Source organism: Suillus subalutaceus (assembly GCF_016647625.1).
Source record: "Suillus subalutaceus strain FC151 chromosome Unknown DFJ58scaffold_244, whole genome shotgun sequence".
Lineage (NCBI taxonomy): Eukaryota > Fungi > Basidiomycota > Agaricomycetes > Boletales > Suillaceae > Suillus > Suillus subalutaceus.
Window position 1 is genome coordinate 21,350 of NW_024540493.1, and position 17,706 is coordinate 39,055.

General features: G+C 46.8%; 7 protein-coding genes across 7 annotated transcripts; 1 reads left to right on the forward strand and 6 right to left on the reverse strand.

The window, feature by feature from the left end:
- Positions 1-1,190: 1,190 nt before the first annotated feature.
- DFJ58DRAFT_918055 (uncharacterized protein) lies at positions 1,191-2,133 on the reverse strand (the record flags this gene model as incomplete). Its single annotated transcript, XM_041395569.1, has 3 exons — positions 1,848-2,133; positions 1,725-1,799; positions 1,191-1,679 (listed from the first exon to the last, which is right to left on the reverse strand). The coding sequence occupies exons 2-3, from the start codon at positions 1,761-1,763 to the stop codon at positions 1,191-1,193; spliced, it is 528 nt and encodes a 175-aa protein (XP_041236070.1). The 5' UTR covers positions 1,764-1,799; positions 1,848-2,133.
- A 925-nt stretch (positions 2,134-3,058) lies between these two features.
- On the reverse strand, positions 3,059-3,967 carry DFJ58DRAFT_222643 (uncharacterized protein). Its single transcript, XM_041379323.1, has 3 exons — positions 3,845-3,967; positions 3,727-3,796; positions 3,059-3,681 (listed from the first exon to the last, which is right to left on the reverse strand). Exons 2-3 carry the CDS (start codon positions 3,763-3,765, stop codon positions 3,199-3,201), a joined length of 522 nt encoding a protein of 173 aa, XP_041236071.1. The 5' UTR covers positions 3,766-3,796; positions 3,845-3,967; the 3' UTR covers positions 3,059-3,198.
- Positions 3,968-5,113: 1,146 nt separating this feature from the next.
- DFJ58DRAFT_222665 (uncharacterized protein) lies at positions 5,114-5,985 on the reverse strand. The gene is made up of 2 exons (XM_041379324.1): positions 5,772-5,985; positions 5,114-5,728 (listed from the first exon to the last, which is right to left on the reverse strand). Exons 1-2 carry the CDS (start codon positions 5,808-5,810, stop codon positions 5,240-5,242), a joined length of 528 nt encoding a protein of 175 aa, XP_041236072.1. The 5' UTR covers positions 5,811-5,985; the 3' UTR covers positions 5,114-5,239.
- A 439-nt stretch (positions 5,986-6,424) lies between these two features.
- DFJ58DRAFT_670819 (major facilitator superfamily domain-containing protein) lies at positions 6,425-8,467 on the reverse strand (the record flags this gene model as incomplete). Its single annotated transcript, XM_041382895.1, has 13 exons — positions 6,425-6,535; positions 6,589-6,673; positions 6,783-6,818; positions 6,870-6,927; positions 6,983-7,175; positions 7,225-7,321; positions 7,375-7,727; positions 7,774-7,858; positions 7,911-7,988; positions 8,040-8,088; positions 8,142-8,170; positions 8,223-8,249; positions 8,301-8,467. The coding sequence occupies 13 exons, from the start codon at positions 8,465-8,467 to the stop codon at positions 6,425-6,427; spliced, it is 1,368 nt and encodes a 455-aa protein (XP_041236073.1).
- A 1,098-nt stretch (positions 8,468-9,565) lies between these two features.
- Positions 9,566-10,657, forward strand: DFJ58DRAFT_918058 (uncharacterized protein; the record flags this gene model as incomplete). Its single annotated transcript, XM_041395570.1, has 3 exons — positions 9,566-9,966; positions 10,095-10,225; positions 10,357-10,657. The coding sequence occupies exons 1-3, from the start codon at positions 9,766-9,768 to the stop codon at positions 10,655-10,657; spliced, it is 633 nt and encodes a 210-aa protein (XP_041236074.1). The 5' UTR covers positions 9,566-9,765.
- A 1,891-nt stretch (positions 10,658-12,548) lies between these two features.
- DFJ58DRAFT_822046 (PAP2 superfamily-domain-containing protein) lies at positions 12,549-14,610 on the reverse strand. Its single transcript, XM_041392050.1, has 7 exons — positions 14,266-14,610; positions 14,088-14,212; positions 13,943-14,040; positions 13,576-13,890; positions 13,272-13,529; positions 12,836-13,213; positions 12,549-12,769 (listed from the first exon to the last, which is right to left on the reverse strand). The coding sequence occupies exons 1-7, from the start codon at positions 14,521-14,523 to the stop codon at positions 12,669-12,671; spliced, it is 1,533 nt and encodes a 510-aa protein (XP_041236075.1). The 5' UTR covers positions 14,524-14,610; the 3' UTR covers positions 12,549-12,668.
- Positions 14,611-14,902: 292 nt separating this feature from the next.
- On the reverse strand, positions 14,903-15,490 carry DFJ58DRAFT_822051 (uncharacterized protein; the record flags this gene model as incomplete). Its single annotated transcript, XM_041392051.1, is given in 3 exon segments — positions 14,903-15,097; positions 15,109-15,172; positions 15,223-15,490. Coding segments are annotated over 3 exon segments (302 nt in total), but the record flags the coding sequence as incomplete, so codon positions are not given.
- Between the last annotated feature and the right edge of the window lie 2,216 nt (positions 15,491-17,706).

Below are 17,706 nucleotides of genomic sequence, written 5' to 3' on the forward strand. Positions count from 1 at the left end.
CGAGCCATCGTCAGTATGATGTTTATTCAGTTGCCCCTCAATTCAGTCTTCGGTACGACTCATACTCAGAAAGTGAGGGACATATGCACATTGCCGTCGGAGTCCAAAGCGGCCCGATGATCCCAGTACAGAACCTTCTTCCCTGCTAACCCATTTCTCTGCTCGTCCTCAGTCCTGTCTGATAATTCACAATCACCTGAAGGTGGGTATCTCCCCGTCGCTTAACTCCGCTGGTCAATATGATTTTCCACCTGTCATGAACGATGACACAGCGGATATGACCTGTAACGGTCAATCGGTCAAAAACATCAACTGAGAGACAATGGAAACAAATGAGCTCTTTACAGTGGAATCCAAGTTGGTGGTTGGTGTCTCGTGTTCATTCTTCATGCTGAAATTGCACTAGATCTAGATTAAATTGGAACGCTTCAGTTGCTGCCAACCTTGTCATGTAACGAATGTTGTGAACGCTGTCTTTCTAGCAAGCTTTTCACATGCTTGCCGCAAGCGTAATGCGTACCGCCCGTCACAGAGGCGTTTCGAACGATATCAATCTATCAAAGACCTGGAAAGTAGGTGCCGCGTTTAGAGGATCGAGGTTCAAAACCGTTCAGCAATAGGTCATGATGCACTTCACAGGCTTTTGTATGCTTGATCAAAAGTCGAAATGCAGAAAGAGAAAATATATTTCGCACCGAGTTCGTAACTTAATGGTGTAGATATCCGTTCCAGCGTCAGCAAGTCATGTGACATATAGCTCGAGACGTGAGTGGTCCACAATCAGACGAATCACCGCATAAAGTCGACTTTCGATCAAGGAGGTGTGCACTGCGACAGCACTATGTAAATATTGATTAACGAAATACTGCAGGCCAAGGTGAACACTGTCAAATTCAAGGCCAATGGGCCCCGGGGACCAGGTCATAACCTTCCTTCTTGGTAACTTGAGTTCAATAGTGAGTCCGCGCCAGTTTCAGATGCACTATGGCAAGTCCTTCAAGTTCGATTCAGTCTTCGTTCATTTGGAGGAATCAATATTCAGGATTTGGCGTTGATTCCGCACTTCAAGTTCACCGGACTGAGTTGTATGTTTGATCTAATGTACATATACCACTCGAAGCACAGCCTACAACTATGAAGGTACATATTCGAGGACGTAACTCGTTCAACGAACTCTGCGTCATTCGCGCTCAATATGAACTCTTACAACCCATCCACCACCGCGGCCCATGCCCGACCAACTCGGTAAGGTAGTCCATCTGTTCCTGAATAGGACGGTCTTTAAAACACTCCTCTTCATCCGAACACACAGTGAGCACGTGAACTGTCTGAATCTGAAAAGCCAGAATTTCTTCGTCGGAGAGCACGTCGTCGTAGTCGCCATTAGACACGGGGATCCACTCTGAGGGCACTGAGGCACCCTCCATGAGATTGAAGCAGGCGATGGTGTCTAGATTGTTGATGCCCGTGAAATACACAAGGTGTATGTATCCTCGCACCATGGCATGGGTTTTATAGCCTTCGGAATTACGATCGCGTAATTTTTCTGGGCAGTGTTGCTCCGCAAACCGGACAAGCCATTCGTGAGAGATCGCGTATCCGTAGAACTGGGGATTAGGCTGCTTCTTCGGACGGACAAGTTTAATCGGTCGTTGTCTAATTGAATCAGGGGTTGAGATCTATAACCGTCAGAAAGTAAATAGATAATGCGAGAGGAGGTCTACCTTTAGTGCATCAAACAACTTCGAGAGTAGAGAAGACATGTTGATAGATATGTAAGATGGGATGACTGATAGTAACTGTTGCGATTGAGTGTGTTATCCAATTGTTGAGAAGACGAGACCGACTGTTGATTTGGGTTGCAATTATATAGTCACATAGCGGGTTGTGGACTGTGACCATCATAATAAGAACGTAAGACAGTCAACCCACAGCGACCTGATCCACAATGCCAATTGTGGGTTTTAAACAGTGCGGACATCCATATACTAGGGACTCCTCACGTGCCGTGTCCACCGCTGTCCACCGAAACATGACAAAATTCGTCTCATGCGTGGACAATGCGCGAATCGGGGATCCACCTAAGGTAAGCTTTTCATTCAGGAGATGTGATGGGGTTGTATGTAATACTACTTCATCGGGATATTTACGTTCACCAAATATGTACGCCAAAGCTTGTTGGTGTCTGCCTGAGCTAACCATTGATGCATCGATGCTCCGAAGCGCATTCTGTAGTGTTCGGTATGAGGATATCGATCATCTCACACACGCACTCTTTGCGCAACATGCCTCTACGCCGTAAAAGGCGCTCGAGATCATGAGCAACCGATGACTTTACGTTGAAAGGTGTATTCATTAGGGGTGACTTTCTAATACTTCGAGTTGAGCACCACGCTCCTTCGATCTGCGTTTTGACAACATTAACCGCATGATGATATACATCATGCTACCAGCCACTGGCGCAGACTCAAGTACTATTGAACTCAAGTCCTTTGATTCAGTCTTCGTTAGTGTTACGACCCACTTGCGCGACAAGACATCCTGTCATATTCAAAGCCAATGGTCTCAGCACATACCTAGCCTCCTCCCTGATAGCTCATTTCTTTGTTTGTCGCTCGTCTGAATTACAATATCTGAAGGTAGGACACTCCCTGTCGCTGCATCGCTTTTGCATGCCAATACTTCTACTACTTGTCGTGGGCTTGGACATGTCAATGAATCGGTCTAAAACATCAATGTAAGCAAAACAAGCCATTGACAGGGTAATCTTGGTAACGGGTTTTCGTATTCATGGTGAAATTAAAAGATTAAGTTCGAGCTTTTATGGGTGTGTCAGTATGGGATGCACCGCCAGTTGCAACCTTAATATAACGTGCACGCAGATCTCCCTGATAAGATGTAGTGGGCAGGGCCGGGCGCCTGCCTATATTCACTTGTCACGAGTACTATTCATGCTGCTGGTCACAGGCATTTCGAAGAATGACAATTTATCAACATCTGGGCCGGTGCATTTGGGGGAATCAATATTCAAGATTTGGCATTGATTCCGCACTTCAAGTTCACCGGACTAAGTCGTATGTTTGATCCAATGTAGTCATATAGTACATATATCATCAGAGGCACAGCCTATTTCATATGGGTATATACTCGAGGACGTAACTCGTTCAACTCTTCGCCACTCGCGCTCAATACGAACTCTTACAACCCATCCATGGACCACCACTGCGGTTCATGCCCAACCAACTCGGTAAGGTAGTCCACCTGTTCCTGAATAGGACGGTCTTCAAAAGAGTCTTCTTCATCCGAGCACACAGTGAGTACGTAAACTGTCCGAATTTGAAAAGCCAGAATTTCTTCGTCAGAGAGCACGTCGTCGAAGTAACAATTAGACACGGGGATCCACTCTGGAGGCACCGAGGCGCCTTCCATGGGATTGAAGCAAGTGATGGTGTCTAGATTTCTGATGCCCGTGGAATCCACAAGGTGTCCATGTGCTCGCATCATGGCATGGGTTTGATAGCCTTCGGAATTACGATCGCGTAACTTTTCTGGGCAGTGTTGCTCCGCAAACCGGACAAGCCATTCGTAAGAGATCGCGTATCCGTAGAACTGGGGACTAGACTGCTTCTTCGGACGGACAAGTTTAATTGATCGTTGTCTAATTGAATCCGGGGTCGAGATCTATGTCCGTTAGAAAGTAAATAGATAATGAGAGAGGAGGTCTACCTTTAGTGCATCAGACAACTTCGAGAGTAGAGAAGACATGTTGATAGAGACGTAAGATGACTGATAGTAACTGTTGAGATTGAGTGTATTATCCAATTATTGAGAAGACGAGACCGACTGTTGATTTGGGTTGCAATTATATAGTCACGTAGCAAGTTGTGGACTGTGACCATCATAATAAGAACGTAAGACAGTCAACCCACAGCGAACTGATCCACAATATTGTGTGTTTTAAACAGTGCGGACGTCCATATACTAGGGACTCCTCACGTGCCGTGTCCACCGCTGTCCACCGAAACATGACAAAATTCGTCTCATGCGTGGACAATGCACGAATCGGGGATCCACCTAAGGTCAGCTTTTCATTCAAGAGATGTGGTGGGGTTGTATGTAATACTACCGTGACTTTGTCGGAACATTTCCATTCACCAAATATGTACTAGGCTCGTGACCAGCCTGGCGTATACTACCACGGATATTCGAGTGGGATGCGCTATGATCAGTGAGAGGCATACGATGCTTTGTATGATGCGAATGAGGGAACTTTGTATGGTCAACGCTGTCTAGACTCCAAACAAATACAATGACTACCCAAAGCGGCACGACCGGCATCTACCAAATTTCAAACTCCTTAGTATACGTAATACTTCGAGTTGAGCACCGCGCTCCTTCGATCTGCGTTTTGACAACATCATTAACTGCTTGATGATATACATGTAACATCATGCTACCAGCCACTGGCGCAGACTCACTATTGAACTCAAGTCCTTTGATTCAGTCCTCGTTAGTGTTACGACCCACTTGCGCGACGGGACATCCTGTCATATTCAAAGCCAATGGTCTCAGCACATACCTAGCCTCCTCTCTGATAGCTCATTTCTCTGCTTGCCGCTTGTCTGAATTACAATTATCTAAAGGTAGGACACTCCCTGTCGCTGCATCACTTTCGCATACCAATACTTCAACTACTTGTCGTGGGCTTGGACATGAATCGGTCTAAAACATCAATGTAAACAAAACAAGCTATTGACAGGGTAATCTTGGTAACGGGTATTTCGTATTCATGGTGAAATAAAAGATTAAGTCCTAGCTTTTATGGGTGTGTCAGTATGAGATGCACTGCCAGTCCTGCAACGTTGCAACCTTAATATAACATGCACGCAGATCTCCCTGATCAGATGTAGGCTAGTGGTGGGTAGGGCCGGGCGCCTGCCTATATACTAGTAGCAACTCATCATTCACTTGTCGCGAGTGCTATTCATGCTGCTGGTCACAGAGGTATTTCGAAGAATGTCAATTTATCAAATTCTGGGTCAGCGCATTCGGAGGAATCAATATGATTCAAGATTTGGTGTCGATTCCGCACTTCAAGTTCACCGAACTAAGTCGTATACTTGACCCAATGTAGTCATGTACATATACCAACCGACGTACAGCCTATAAGTATAATTTCCATTGAAGGACTACATACTCGAGGACGTAACTCGTTCAACGAACTCTTTGCCACTCGCGCTCAATATGAACTCTTACAGCCCATCCACCACTGCGGTCCATGCCCGACCAACTCGGTAAGGTAGTCCATCTGTTCCTGAATAGGACGGTCTTCAAAAGACTCTTCTTCATCCGAACACACAGTGAGCACGTAAACTGTCCGAATTTGAAAAGCCAGAATTTCTTCGTCAGAGAGCACGTCGTCGAAGTAACAATTAGACACGGGGATCCACTCTGGAGGCACCGAGGCGCCTTCCATGGGATTGAAGCAAGTGATGGTGTCTAGATTGTTGATGCCCGTGAAATCCACAAGGTGTCCGTATGCTCGCATCATTGCGTGGGGTTTATAGCCTTTGGAATTACGATCGCGTAATTTTTCTGGGCAGTGTTGCTCCGCAAACTGGACAAGCCATTCGTAAGAGATCGCGTATCCGTAGAACTGGGGATTAGGCTGCTTCTTCGGACGGACAAGTTTAATCGGTCGTTGTCTAATTGAATCCAGGGTCGAGATCTATGTCCGTTAGAAAGTAAATAGATAATGAGAGGAGGTCTACCTTTAGTGTATCAAACAACTTCGAGAGTAGAGAAGACATGCTGATAGATATGTAAGATGACTGATAGTGACTGTTGCGATTGAGTGTGTTATCCAATTGTTGAGGAAGACGAAACCGACTGTTTATTTGGGTTGCAATTATACAGTCACATAGTGAGTTGTGGACTGCGACCGTCACGGCAGTAAGAACGTAAGACAGTCAACCCACAGCGAGCTGATCCACAATATTTTAAACAGTGTAGACATCTACTATTGGGGACTCCTCACGTGCCGTGTCCACCAACACATCGTGGACAATGCACGAATCGAGGATCCACCTAAAGTCAGCTTTTCATTCAGGAGATGTGATGGGGTTATATGTAATACTACTCCATCGGAACATTTGCATGATACGACCCTCACCAAATATGTACGCCAAAGCTTGTCGATGTCTGCCTGAGCTAACCATTGATACTCGGGCACGGCGAAGATCGTGGAAAGAATCACACCAATATCGATAATGAAGACGGGTAGGGATACGCGGCGGAGCGCATTCTGTAGTGTTTTGTATGAGGATGATCTCGCACACACGCACTCTTCGCGCAACATGCCTCTGCGCCGTAAAAGGTGCTCAAGAGCATGAGCAACCGATGGCTTCGTCGAAATGTATATTCATTATGGGTGACTTTCTAATACTTCGAGTTGAGCACTACGCTCCTTCGATCTGCGTTTTAACAACATTAACCGCATGAGGATATACATCATGCTACCAGCTAGCGCAATAACCTGTGATCCAGTGAATTGGAGTCGACTTTGATGGAGAAAACGGCAGAACTCACCCCGGAGAACAGCGCAGGTATCCACCAGATATAGTTCGATGTCAGCAGAGCGCCGGATATGGGGGTTCCTAGGATGAAACTGAGACTTTGAAGCAAGTAATATCAGAAATGCACGTACCAATCAAAATGCCAAATCCTGCAGTAGGCGCGTGTAAGTTTGTAACAGCTTAGAAGTAATTATAATTTGACAAGACTCACCGCTCAAGCAAAAGCAGATGCCCATCCGCGCGCTACAATCCAGTTCAGATGATTCGTTCATCCAAAATTAAACCATTACTCACCCAAGCTCAGATAGGTCGGGCGTTAAATCCGCCATAAGTGAGACCCATGACCCGATGACTGCACCATCCATCAACACATCTTCAATAAAACGCGGTAGAAAAAAACCACTTACATATCCCTGCGAAATAGCCATAAATCACACCAAGCACTGTGGCGCTAGCCAGGTTGCTCAATCCAATGAATCCCAAGTTGAGTACACCGCACGCAATCGTCGCAGCTATGGTTAAATTCGGGACTCCTGTGAAGGCTGCGATGAACCCCGACGTGACTCGTCCCACACAATTGGCGGCATTTAAAATCACTAGCTAGCGACACTGTCAGTAGGTACATCACTTGCATAGCGCTGGATCCCACAGAGTAAAATGAGAACGTGGTGCTGAGACCGTGCTTGATAGAGTCGAGTTGAAGGAAGAACATCGGATAGTAGAAGCCAAGCTGGAAAAGAAAGGCCCTACAGGATGGTTTTTTGGAGGAATTCGAGAAAATGTGCGTTACAGGTCTCACCCTGCTATCATGAGAACAAACGGTACATCGTGAATACACTTTCTAGCCGCCCCAATGTAGTTTACCGGTGTCGTCGGCGGATCAAGGCGAGTTCGCATGCATAGACATGCGATTAGAAGGAGCACGCTGACCAACCCTGCGCTTGCACGGACACCATTGGAAAAACCGAGAGGACCATTCAAAAGGTTATTGAGCATGATCGGATGAATGGTAGCGCCCAAAGAAGATCCCGAAGCGACGAACGTCAGAACCAGCGTGCGTTTGCGTCGGAAATAATGCGCCACGACAGCTGTGCTCGGGACAAACATGAGCCCCGCCGCGATACCTGAACCTAATCCTTGGGCAAGGAATATCTATACAAAATCAGAAGACGAGATCAGAGAGCAGGGGGAAAGTTACCTGGTAGTACTGATCAGGTTTCGACAAAGATAACATGAAGAGAGAAAAACTCTGCAGAAGTGATCCGGCAATCATGAGATGGTAACTTGTTAAGAGTGCTGAGTATCATCGAGCACCTCCAACAAAATGACACTCACAAATATCCTCGGTCATACAGTGAACCTGATACAATGCCTACAGCTGTGAGTAAAAACATGTTAAAACTCCCTATCCATCTACAAGAGACTTTGAGGATACTCGTCATGGAGACAGAAGTAGAAACTCACGATATAGCCGACGATGTTTGGTTTGTGAGGTAGTACTGGGTATAAAAATCTGGAGGGTAAGAGTTAAACATCCATCCCTGCTCTCATGTGAGACAATAGTACCTTGGTATACACCAAATGAAGTGGCATAACTTGTAGGATTCAGTCATACACCGTTCTTGACTAGCACTGGTAATAACTGACCCGTAGCCGCAGAACTGCACAAGAAACCTAGATAAATCGGTTAAGACTTGAGTTTACTGTCAAAACAACAATTCTCACGATCCAAGAACAGTTGTCCAAGCTGCCAGACCACCTTCAGGGAACTGATCCGAGAGTGAGGGAGGGTCGGAGTCCTTGATGACTGGGTATGTTTCCACTAGTGTCTTCGAGTCCCGTACATCCTCGTGGCAAGGGGCCCCTGTTTGAGGCTCGGATTTGGACGCCATCCAGAGGTGGGACAAATGACAGTGCGACTGTATATAAGTACATGGACCCTCACCTCGGTCAAGTCATGAGTTGTGAACCTCGCCTCGGCATGCTCGGCTTGACGGAAGAGAGTGAGAGCGCGTAACCAGACTGATGGGAAACGTAACGTCAATGCATTAACTCTGAGCCTTTTGCAACCGATACTTGCCTTGATCATAGCCTGAGTTTATTTCATAGGGTTAAGAAAATGGGGATGAATCCCTACAAAGATTACCCTGTACGTACGACATTGTCAGCAATCTTTGACAACCTGCACAAATAGAGCTAATCTCGTTCCCACTGCGCTGGGCCACCACAGGAACAACGTATCAGCCGGATAAACCACAGGAGAGGCCAGGAATATCGTGCGTGGAGCATTCAGTCCAAGTCGTGCTCAAATTGTGATTGTGCTTTCATGTGTCGGTTCGGCGTACAATAGGGCCGATGATGCTGTATACTCGTAAGTAAATATTATAGAATATGAAATCACAGGAGACCAGTGCGCGGTGACCAAAGTACGGCGCTACTCATAACCCTAAGTGGCGCGCAGGACACCGATCCCACTCCATAACGCATGGTTACGTCAGTGCTACATACGTCAGATGCTCGTGACTCTTAAGGTCACAGACTCAAGTGTCATTCAACATTCGATGTTTAATGCGCGATCATTGTCGATGCTCACTGGACGCTGAGCAAAAGGTATAAACCAGGCTGGTTCGAGCCTGAATATCTTTCCTTTATGAGATGGAAAGACACGTGTATGCGTCCGCTGCTGTGGAAGAGCAAGACTGATCTGAATCGAATGATGGAGGGTTCAAGGTTGCAATGAATTGATCAGAAATAACGGGAGAACAGTGGCCCACCCCATGACAAAGCATGACAACCGCGTCGGCTATACTCTAAAGTCGCTGGGTTTGAATTATGTAAAAGGTTAAAAAGAGAACACAGGCACTGAGACAGGCCGCCTCGGCCTCAGGAGCTTAGCTGAAAATGTTTCCGGATCGGATGAAGGGCAGCTCGCGAGAAATTGTCATGCAATCTAGACTGTGTGACCCCAAGGCCCATCGTAGTACGGCCCACAGCCTCGAGTCGCGAATATCGTTGAAACAAGGAGTGCTCGCCGCTGCTTGAGAGAATTTCAATTTCGAAGTCTGCCTTATTAGGGTTACAAAGATCTGCGGCACTTGCCGCTTCCCTGCAGGGCCAGTCCTGAGTCGACCCTTGAGTTTGGATGATCAATTCCTAGCTGACTTGTATTTGCAGTCCGACAGGCTCTCACATGCCCTTGACTCGCAATCGCATCTTCCTAGCAAGCAATTTAATTAATCATATTCACACCTCATGCGTGGAATACATCCCACTGCTGTTAGGCATTCGAATGTATCAAAAGAACGGGCTGCGTTTGAAGATGAATAATATTCGTGGCGCCGCCTATTTCACCAAGCGGCCACCGAGTTACATTTTGATCCCATGTAGTCAAGTACGTATTCCATCATGCCTAAGGCCTGGTTTATATATTAAGTGGTACAGGTAACACAATTGAAGGAAGCCCAGCGACGCAGCTTGTTTCAATCGTTCACCATTTGTGCTCAATCAATAGGCACTTAGACAACCCATCCACCAAGCACTGTGGTCCAGACTCCGTGCCCGATCAACTGTGTCAATTTGGAAGGCCAGAAGTTCTTCATCGGAGAGCATGTCATCGTAGTCGACACCCTACACAGCGATCCACTCCGCAGGTACTACCGAGTCAACCTTGGGATTGAAGCAGGTCTTGCGTCTAAGGAGGGGATGCTCGCAATTCATTCGTACCCTCGTGTCTCGGCTTCGTTTTCATAGCCTTTGTCAATGCGATCGCGCAATCTTCCAGACAAGTCCCGCTCCGCACACTGGATAAGCCACTCCCGATGGAACAGGCACGAATTTCAAGGGAAATCCCAAGGTCAAACCTCTATAGCGGGAGGCTGCGGCTCTATCTATCGAGGACCGACTACAACTTGCTAGCGCAGGACTACCGACTACGAACCAGGACTCCTGCCACTGCACCAGGGATTCTAGGCACTCCCAATGACCTGTGCCAGACCTCCCTGGTACACCGAGAGACTATTCAGATAAGGCTGCCTTTTCGGATGGACAAGTTTATGAGGTTGACGTCTGATGGAACGCCCTGACTACTTCGGCATCACGATCTTGTGGCTGATCGAGAGCAATAAATAACGCGATCTACCTTTAGGGCATCAACGACTTCGATGGGAGAGAAGACATCTTCGTGGTAGACAGGTAAGAATAAGTTCCATTTATTACCATATCCAATTTACTGAATGTTGTTCAATGTTGGGAATAGACGTGGCATACGTGTTATTTCCGTGGCTGGCATTATATAGCCACATGGTAAGTTGCCAGTCTGGAAGAAGGTGAGTGTCAATAGCAACGCGCGCATGCACAGTCGATAAGATGTTCAGGAAGTTCGTCACTGAAGTAGCAGTGTGGACCACGATGGTCTATATTCCTTGTGCATTGCGCTCAGAGAAGGCAGTCGTCAGATGCGGTGATCCTATCGCAGTGAGAACGCAGTTTTCAAATGGACTTTTCGCGTATGCGTTTTCCTCTCTTGTGGATCACGTCCCACTGATGTCATGCTATATCAACCAGCGCCCTTTCGTATACTCACCAGACGAAACACAGAGAAGTAACATATATGACGTGCAGATCTCCATTATGAAAGGGCCATGTCTATAAAGGCATTCATCACTTGCATGTCACAAGCGTGCCGCCAGTCATAGCGAGCGTTTGGAGGAGTCTAGATTTGGCGTCAGTTGATGACGCACTTCAACCAAGTTGCCTATTTGATCCAATGTAAGTAGCCACATACATACAACATCTAGATGAGATCCACTGCTGAAAAATTCAAGTGCAGAGCAGCTCGCTGTGGGTTGAGAAAAAAATTCGTTTATCTTCGTTGTATCGATCTGACTAGAACCCAGGGATACCACGCAATACTTGAGCAGATACACCACAATAGGTATTTCAACTTTTACAACTCGATACATGCTTGCGTCCAGTCTTGTCTGTTTCCCTCGTTGAATAACGGGCTCGACAGGCAGTAGTTACCCTCGCCTCTCTATCAAGAACACGTTGTTTTCATATCGAAATCACTGGATGTACTCTTTTCCCCTATCATTTATATTGTCTCTTGACGATCATAAGATCGCGACTCACAACCGACTTGGCGTTCCATCAGACATCGATCGTTCAAACTTGTTCGTCCCAAAAAGCAGCCTCATCCTCAGTTCTACGGCTATGCGGTATCTTTCGAATGGCTTATCCGGTTTGTGGAGCTCGCTGATGGTGAATACGATGTCACACTCTCCGACGAAGAACTTTTGGCCATTGAAATCGACACCATTTACGTGTGCATTGTGTGCTCGAGGGAAAATTCCTTTGAAGAGCATCCTATTGAGGAGAGAATGGAGTGCATGACAAAGTTAATCGGGCATGGACCACAGTGGTGGATGAAATGCATTCATATTGGGCGTGAACATTGGTAACTTGGAATCGACGACTTAGCTGGCTTGTATGCTAAACCTTGTACTTGTGACCCAAAGGGTCGTGGACAGGGGACTCCTCATGCGCCGAAACACGATCAAATTCGTCGAGTTGTGTGTACGCAATGCACGAACTGACGAACCAGTGTCAAACAAACCATACAGAATCGCTTGGCAGCATGGTATTGAGGTCCAATTATTCATGAGGAAAAGAAACATAGCTCAGGTTGATCCGGTAAACGCGGAGACATCACAAAAGTCGGAGCACCGTCCAAGGTATTTTACCTGAACCAACGACCCAGTTCTCAGGGGGCGAAGTCAGCGCACCCACGTACTCTGAATTGTCTCATTGAACGCCACAATGAAAAATCTCGCGTGTAGATGCAGTACTATAGATTCCTTCTGCCCACAGGTAACGTGTACATGCCGCTAATTTTAATCTCCCCTAGCCAGGGAGTATCATATACCAATTTGGCTTTCATCTTGCTCAAAAAATCGAAGCTGGCTCACACATCACATTGCCCAGAGGCAATCACGCATAAAGTCCAGGAGCATTAAATTAGTATGTCAACATTGTCAAGAAATACCAACATCCCCAATTAGTCACTACATACGTTATTCATAGCCAGCAAAGCTATCACTGTGGCTTGACGCCCCAGCCCAAAAGGGCAAATGTAACGGGCAAACCTTCGCCAGCCAAGATTGCCATTCCAGCATAGACCACTACCTTGGTCAACACTGAAGAATGATAGAAGTTAGTCTCAGAATTTGACATCCATCAAAAAAGACGGGTGGTGCACTCACCGTCAGCATCGTAGTGCTTAACTTCCTTGCGTTGAGATGGCCCGTTGCTGTTCTCGAGCTCAGATCCACTGTAATTTTCTCCATTGGCTGATGGTGAACCGTCATTCGACTTTACACCTCTTCGCTTGACCTCACTTGTTCTTCCTAACGCCGACCTTTCCCTGATTGTGCTGACCGCTAGGACGCCAGGAAGGTCGATAACACTTGGAATCGGGCGCAAACTGCTTTCAACTGGCATGTGTTGGTAATCTGTCGCAGGGGTATAGAAGCGTCGGTGCGGCAGGTCGAAGGAGGACGCAAGAAGACGGAAAAGAGGAGGAAGAACGAGATGCAGGAGCGATTTGGCTAAAATTCGCCATACAAAAATTGCGAGGATGCCTGCACAGATATATGTAAGCAAGAATGAAAACAAGATGGAAAAGGAACGGAAACGGACCGACGGTGACTTTAGCACAAGCCAGAGCCCACCATGAAGCTGTATCCTCCCAAGTCCACACGGTTCCTTGAGGTCCAGGCATCACGGAGCTCAGGAAGCGCTCATCAATACCAGAGCGCACGCTGTGCCACCGGCATAGTGCAATTCCAAGGAAGACAGAGGCAAACGCGATGGCATCCTCGAAGCATGGACAGTCATCGACAGGATGTGGGTGGTAATGTACAAGAAGTAGACAGATGGGAATCATCGTCAGCGGAACTGAAATGAAATGAGTAGGAATACGAGCAAGGATGGAAGATATCACCTATCCAGTGAGCAGTTGCCAGCCAATTCCCAAACGTCTCTTTCATGATCACATAGGCCCCCCAGATCACCACTCCAAGAAAGACACCAACCGCACAGTCGGTGAAGGAGTGCATGGCTGTGTACAAACGACCGAAGACTATGGTCACGGCGTATATCACGAGGATGACGCATGATCCATAGTAGATCGATGATGAGATTGCGTTTGATTGAATGTAGGCGCTTCTAACATAGCCAAAGATAAAAAGTGCCATGGATACGCTATTCGCAGAATGCGTTGAGGGAAACCCGTATTCAAGGTGGTGCATCCCGATCGCTGGAAGAACGCAGTCGATAAACTTTGTTATGAAGGAATCTCGTTCACTTACTCAGTCGCGTGACAGGAGGGGCCAATGGACGAGGTGAGCAAATAAGGTCCTTCAAAAACGAAACAATGTAAACTCCGGAAGCCAAAACAATCACCAGGCTGCTTGCGTTTTGAGTTGGAATAATTGACAGACAAATAGATCGTACCCTCGTCCGAACTCCTCGTAGCCAAAGAAAAATGCCAACGGTAGGCCAATCATGAAGAACGTTTGGGTGCCGAGAGTTGAACTATAGAGGAAATACAAGTCCAACCACGGGTGTCGTATGCGTTCCTACAGAAAGTCATGAAATACACGGACATGTTGAAATAATAAACAATACGAGCCTGCATCCGGGCCAATATTAGACTTTCTCGTTTCACCGAACTGAGAATTCGGGCTCGTATAGTTGCTCTCCACCATGGAAGTTCAGTTTCGTACACATCCACGACACACGGTGCGTCGGTGCGTCCTTGCTTGTCTAGTTGCGAATGTTCTAGTTTATCATGATAAGTGGCGAAGATGGGTTTCTTATTATGCGCGTGTTCATCGCGAAAAGTGACAGAGGGCAATGCATGTGTGTTGGACGCCTGGGTCGACATCATGGGGCCAGTCTGGCTGTCGTGGAAGCGTGCGCAGTTCAGTTGAAGGTAGAGCGCTGAGCAACCATCAAAACCATAGCTAATAAGCTGTGGTGAAACGTGCGAATATTGCTGAAGTACTACCTTCTAGATCGGGTCATCATGTTCCTGCAGCTCAACTGCAGCTATCGCAAATATGTAACAGTGACACCTTACGATCAATTTGACCATCGACGTGCGCGGCCTCCTACTTTTAAGATACAATAATGCGACCGTGGTTGAAGTGGCGCCCACGAGCCCACTCAGGCAATGCATGTTGTGCTGGCTGCTGCTGCCCTCGTTATCAAGCCAGGTGAGTCGTGTCGCTTTTGCCAAGACCCAGATCACTTCAAGTGCTCATTCAAGAGGATGACATCGATGACTACTTGCAATTCCAAGATGCTCCATTATTGCAACCACAACGGGGTGTCATTAATTCATTCTCTAACTGCTGGTATCTTCGCACGTCCCGTTGGCACAGTACATAATGGTCTTGCTCGGTGGCAACGGAAGACACCACAGATCTCCACTCTTCCAATATCTCCATTGCTCGTGCGGCAGTAAAATTTGTTCAGAAGCAAACACGTTGTTCAAAACCTCTTGCACACCCCAACGAATAACCAATACCACGCCGGTGAGTCATATCCAGAGCACAAACAGTACTCACATTTCGGCGTTTCGCAGCTGCTGCAGTGGCGATCATGAGTGCAAAAGATAGGACAATGCTCAGTTGCAGCGTCACTGGCAGATACTGATGCTATCAAAGTAGCAACGATGACGAGGACAAAGGAGAACCGCATTGTTTTTGTGAGGATGTGAATGAATCTGTCAGGAGGGGATTCAGGTATGTATAGGATCTCGAAGACGCCTTGCTTGTATGTACTGTTGTAGCGATGATGCCAGCAGAGACCTGATCTCCAAACGGCTACTCAATCCGATGAGTTGTTGTCAATTCCGTGGTGTTGTCAGCTAACCCTTGCATGGGAGATGTCCCATCGAACCTTGCAGGAGCGCAAGCGTGATTTGAGGAACTCAAATTCGACTAGCTTTGCCTTTATGTGCTGGATATTATTGTTGTAGCGACGATGCCAGCAGAGACCTGATCTCCAAACGGATACTCAATCCGATGAGTTGTTGTCAATCCTCGTGGTGTTGTCAGCTAAACCCTTGCATGGGAGATGTCCCATCGAACCTGCAGGAGCGCAAGCGTGATTTGAGGAACTCAAATTCGACTAGCTTTGCCTTTATGTGCTGGATATTATTGTTGTAGCGACGATGCCAGCAGAGGACCTGATCTCTAAAGGGGATGCTCAATTCGATGATTACGTTGTCACTTCCACAGCGCTGTCGGCTAAATTCTTGGCGTCCTATTAACCTCGCAGAGGGGCCCGAGCAAGCGTCATTTGATAAAATTGCGGTTGGCCCACCATGGCAGTGGGGAAACCAGTTTTTCGGTGTGTCAGCACAGGTTACGAGCACGATTATCCCCAATGACTAGAAGGGTGTGGAAGATAAGCCCTTAGCTTCATGGGTCACTGGCACTTGTCGTCTTCTGTGTTCAAAGCCGCTCCTTGCACCACATGTATTAGTTGTTACTTCAAATTTACAATATAACAAACTTGAAGCCTAAGTGGCTTGCTTTGGACTCCCGGTGATCTTGTTGACATCGTCGAAATCTACCGCCAATAATACTGATGCTAGAGCGCAGCCCGAGCAAGTATCGTTAAAGCAGATGACCTTTGACCGCCACCGAAAGTCGTGTTTTGCTAATTCGATCTCGTTGGCCAGAGACTCGGTGATACCCTGGTGTCTCCTCAGTGGCAAAACTATTCTTCTGCGAATGTATTCACAGTCATCGGGTGAAATGGAAGAGGAGCAGTGGTACTAGCGTGAAATAAGTTCGAGTCTCTCAAATGCGTCAATCACGTGATCGTATAGCTGTTTATGTAAAGTTACACGAACACGTTTGACAAGCGTGAGCAAATATTATTTTGTATCTGTTTGATTCTTCTCGAATATCGTAGGCTATATACCGCCATTTCATACCTGACCAATATCAGATTCAGTCGTACTTGATCAGGTAAGTGTTGGACGCCGAACGATCCGACGAGTCGATGACCGACGGATCCGAGATAGGGAGGATGAGGAGCTAGAAGAGTGCGAGTGCAGCCCAAAAGAGTAATGAGCGAGCAATGTATGATGTCGGCTCGCGCTCACCAATATCAGTTATTTGACACTTACAATTTTTATCCCGAGTCCACCCGCTATATAGAGTACCAGGACTCCCTAGTAGCATCTCAGTTCTTTCCAGAGACTGAGATGTAAGTGCCCCGTTTCGAGCACACCTTACAATATGCTGATGAGCCGTAGTATACTTGTTTCCTAGGTACATGGTTCGATCAATGAGTTCTTTCCAGAGACTGAGATTATACTTGTTTCCTAGCTCACCTGCTCTTTGATTGCCTCGATTCACTTGAGTAAGTATTGCAAGCTCTCACCTGACCATACATGTTTTGCTCTGTTTTGTTGATGTCTGAGGATCGTTATCAATTTCATAGCAAATTGGCAATGGACATGCACAATCGGATCTTCCTATCTGAATGATATGAATAATGCGTGCCTCAGGGTTCACCCCTGTTTCTACACTGGCCCTGCAGCCTCATTGTCTGATGAAGATCCTCAACATAGGTGCCTATTTGGCATTCGTTTAACTGTGCATATAAGGATGAAACAATACTGTCGCACACCATTTACTCTAGTGCTTGTCATCTTGAATGCTGCACTGAAGATTTCACCTCACTGAATCGCAATGGACATCTCTGTTGAGTCGATCTTGATTTTACAAACATTATCAACAGCAACTGATTAACCTGGGCAGGAGAGCAATGATGCCTCTACATTCAAGACCGAACCAGGTGCCATTCCTGCGACAGCCATCCAAAGATCAGGGAAGTTTCCTGATTGTAGGGGAGGGCTTGGTGATGTCTGGAAATGTGACATGTCTACACAATCCGAGGCCCGTTGTCCTCTTACTTAAGGGTCTTATATACAACACGTATATAGTGACAGCACAACTATATAGGATAAGACTTCTTGCCAGTCCTTAAGTACATGGTCTATGACTTTTCTAGTTTTCGTGGTAGATGATGTGTGAGTTCTTGGGAGGGT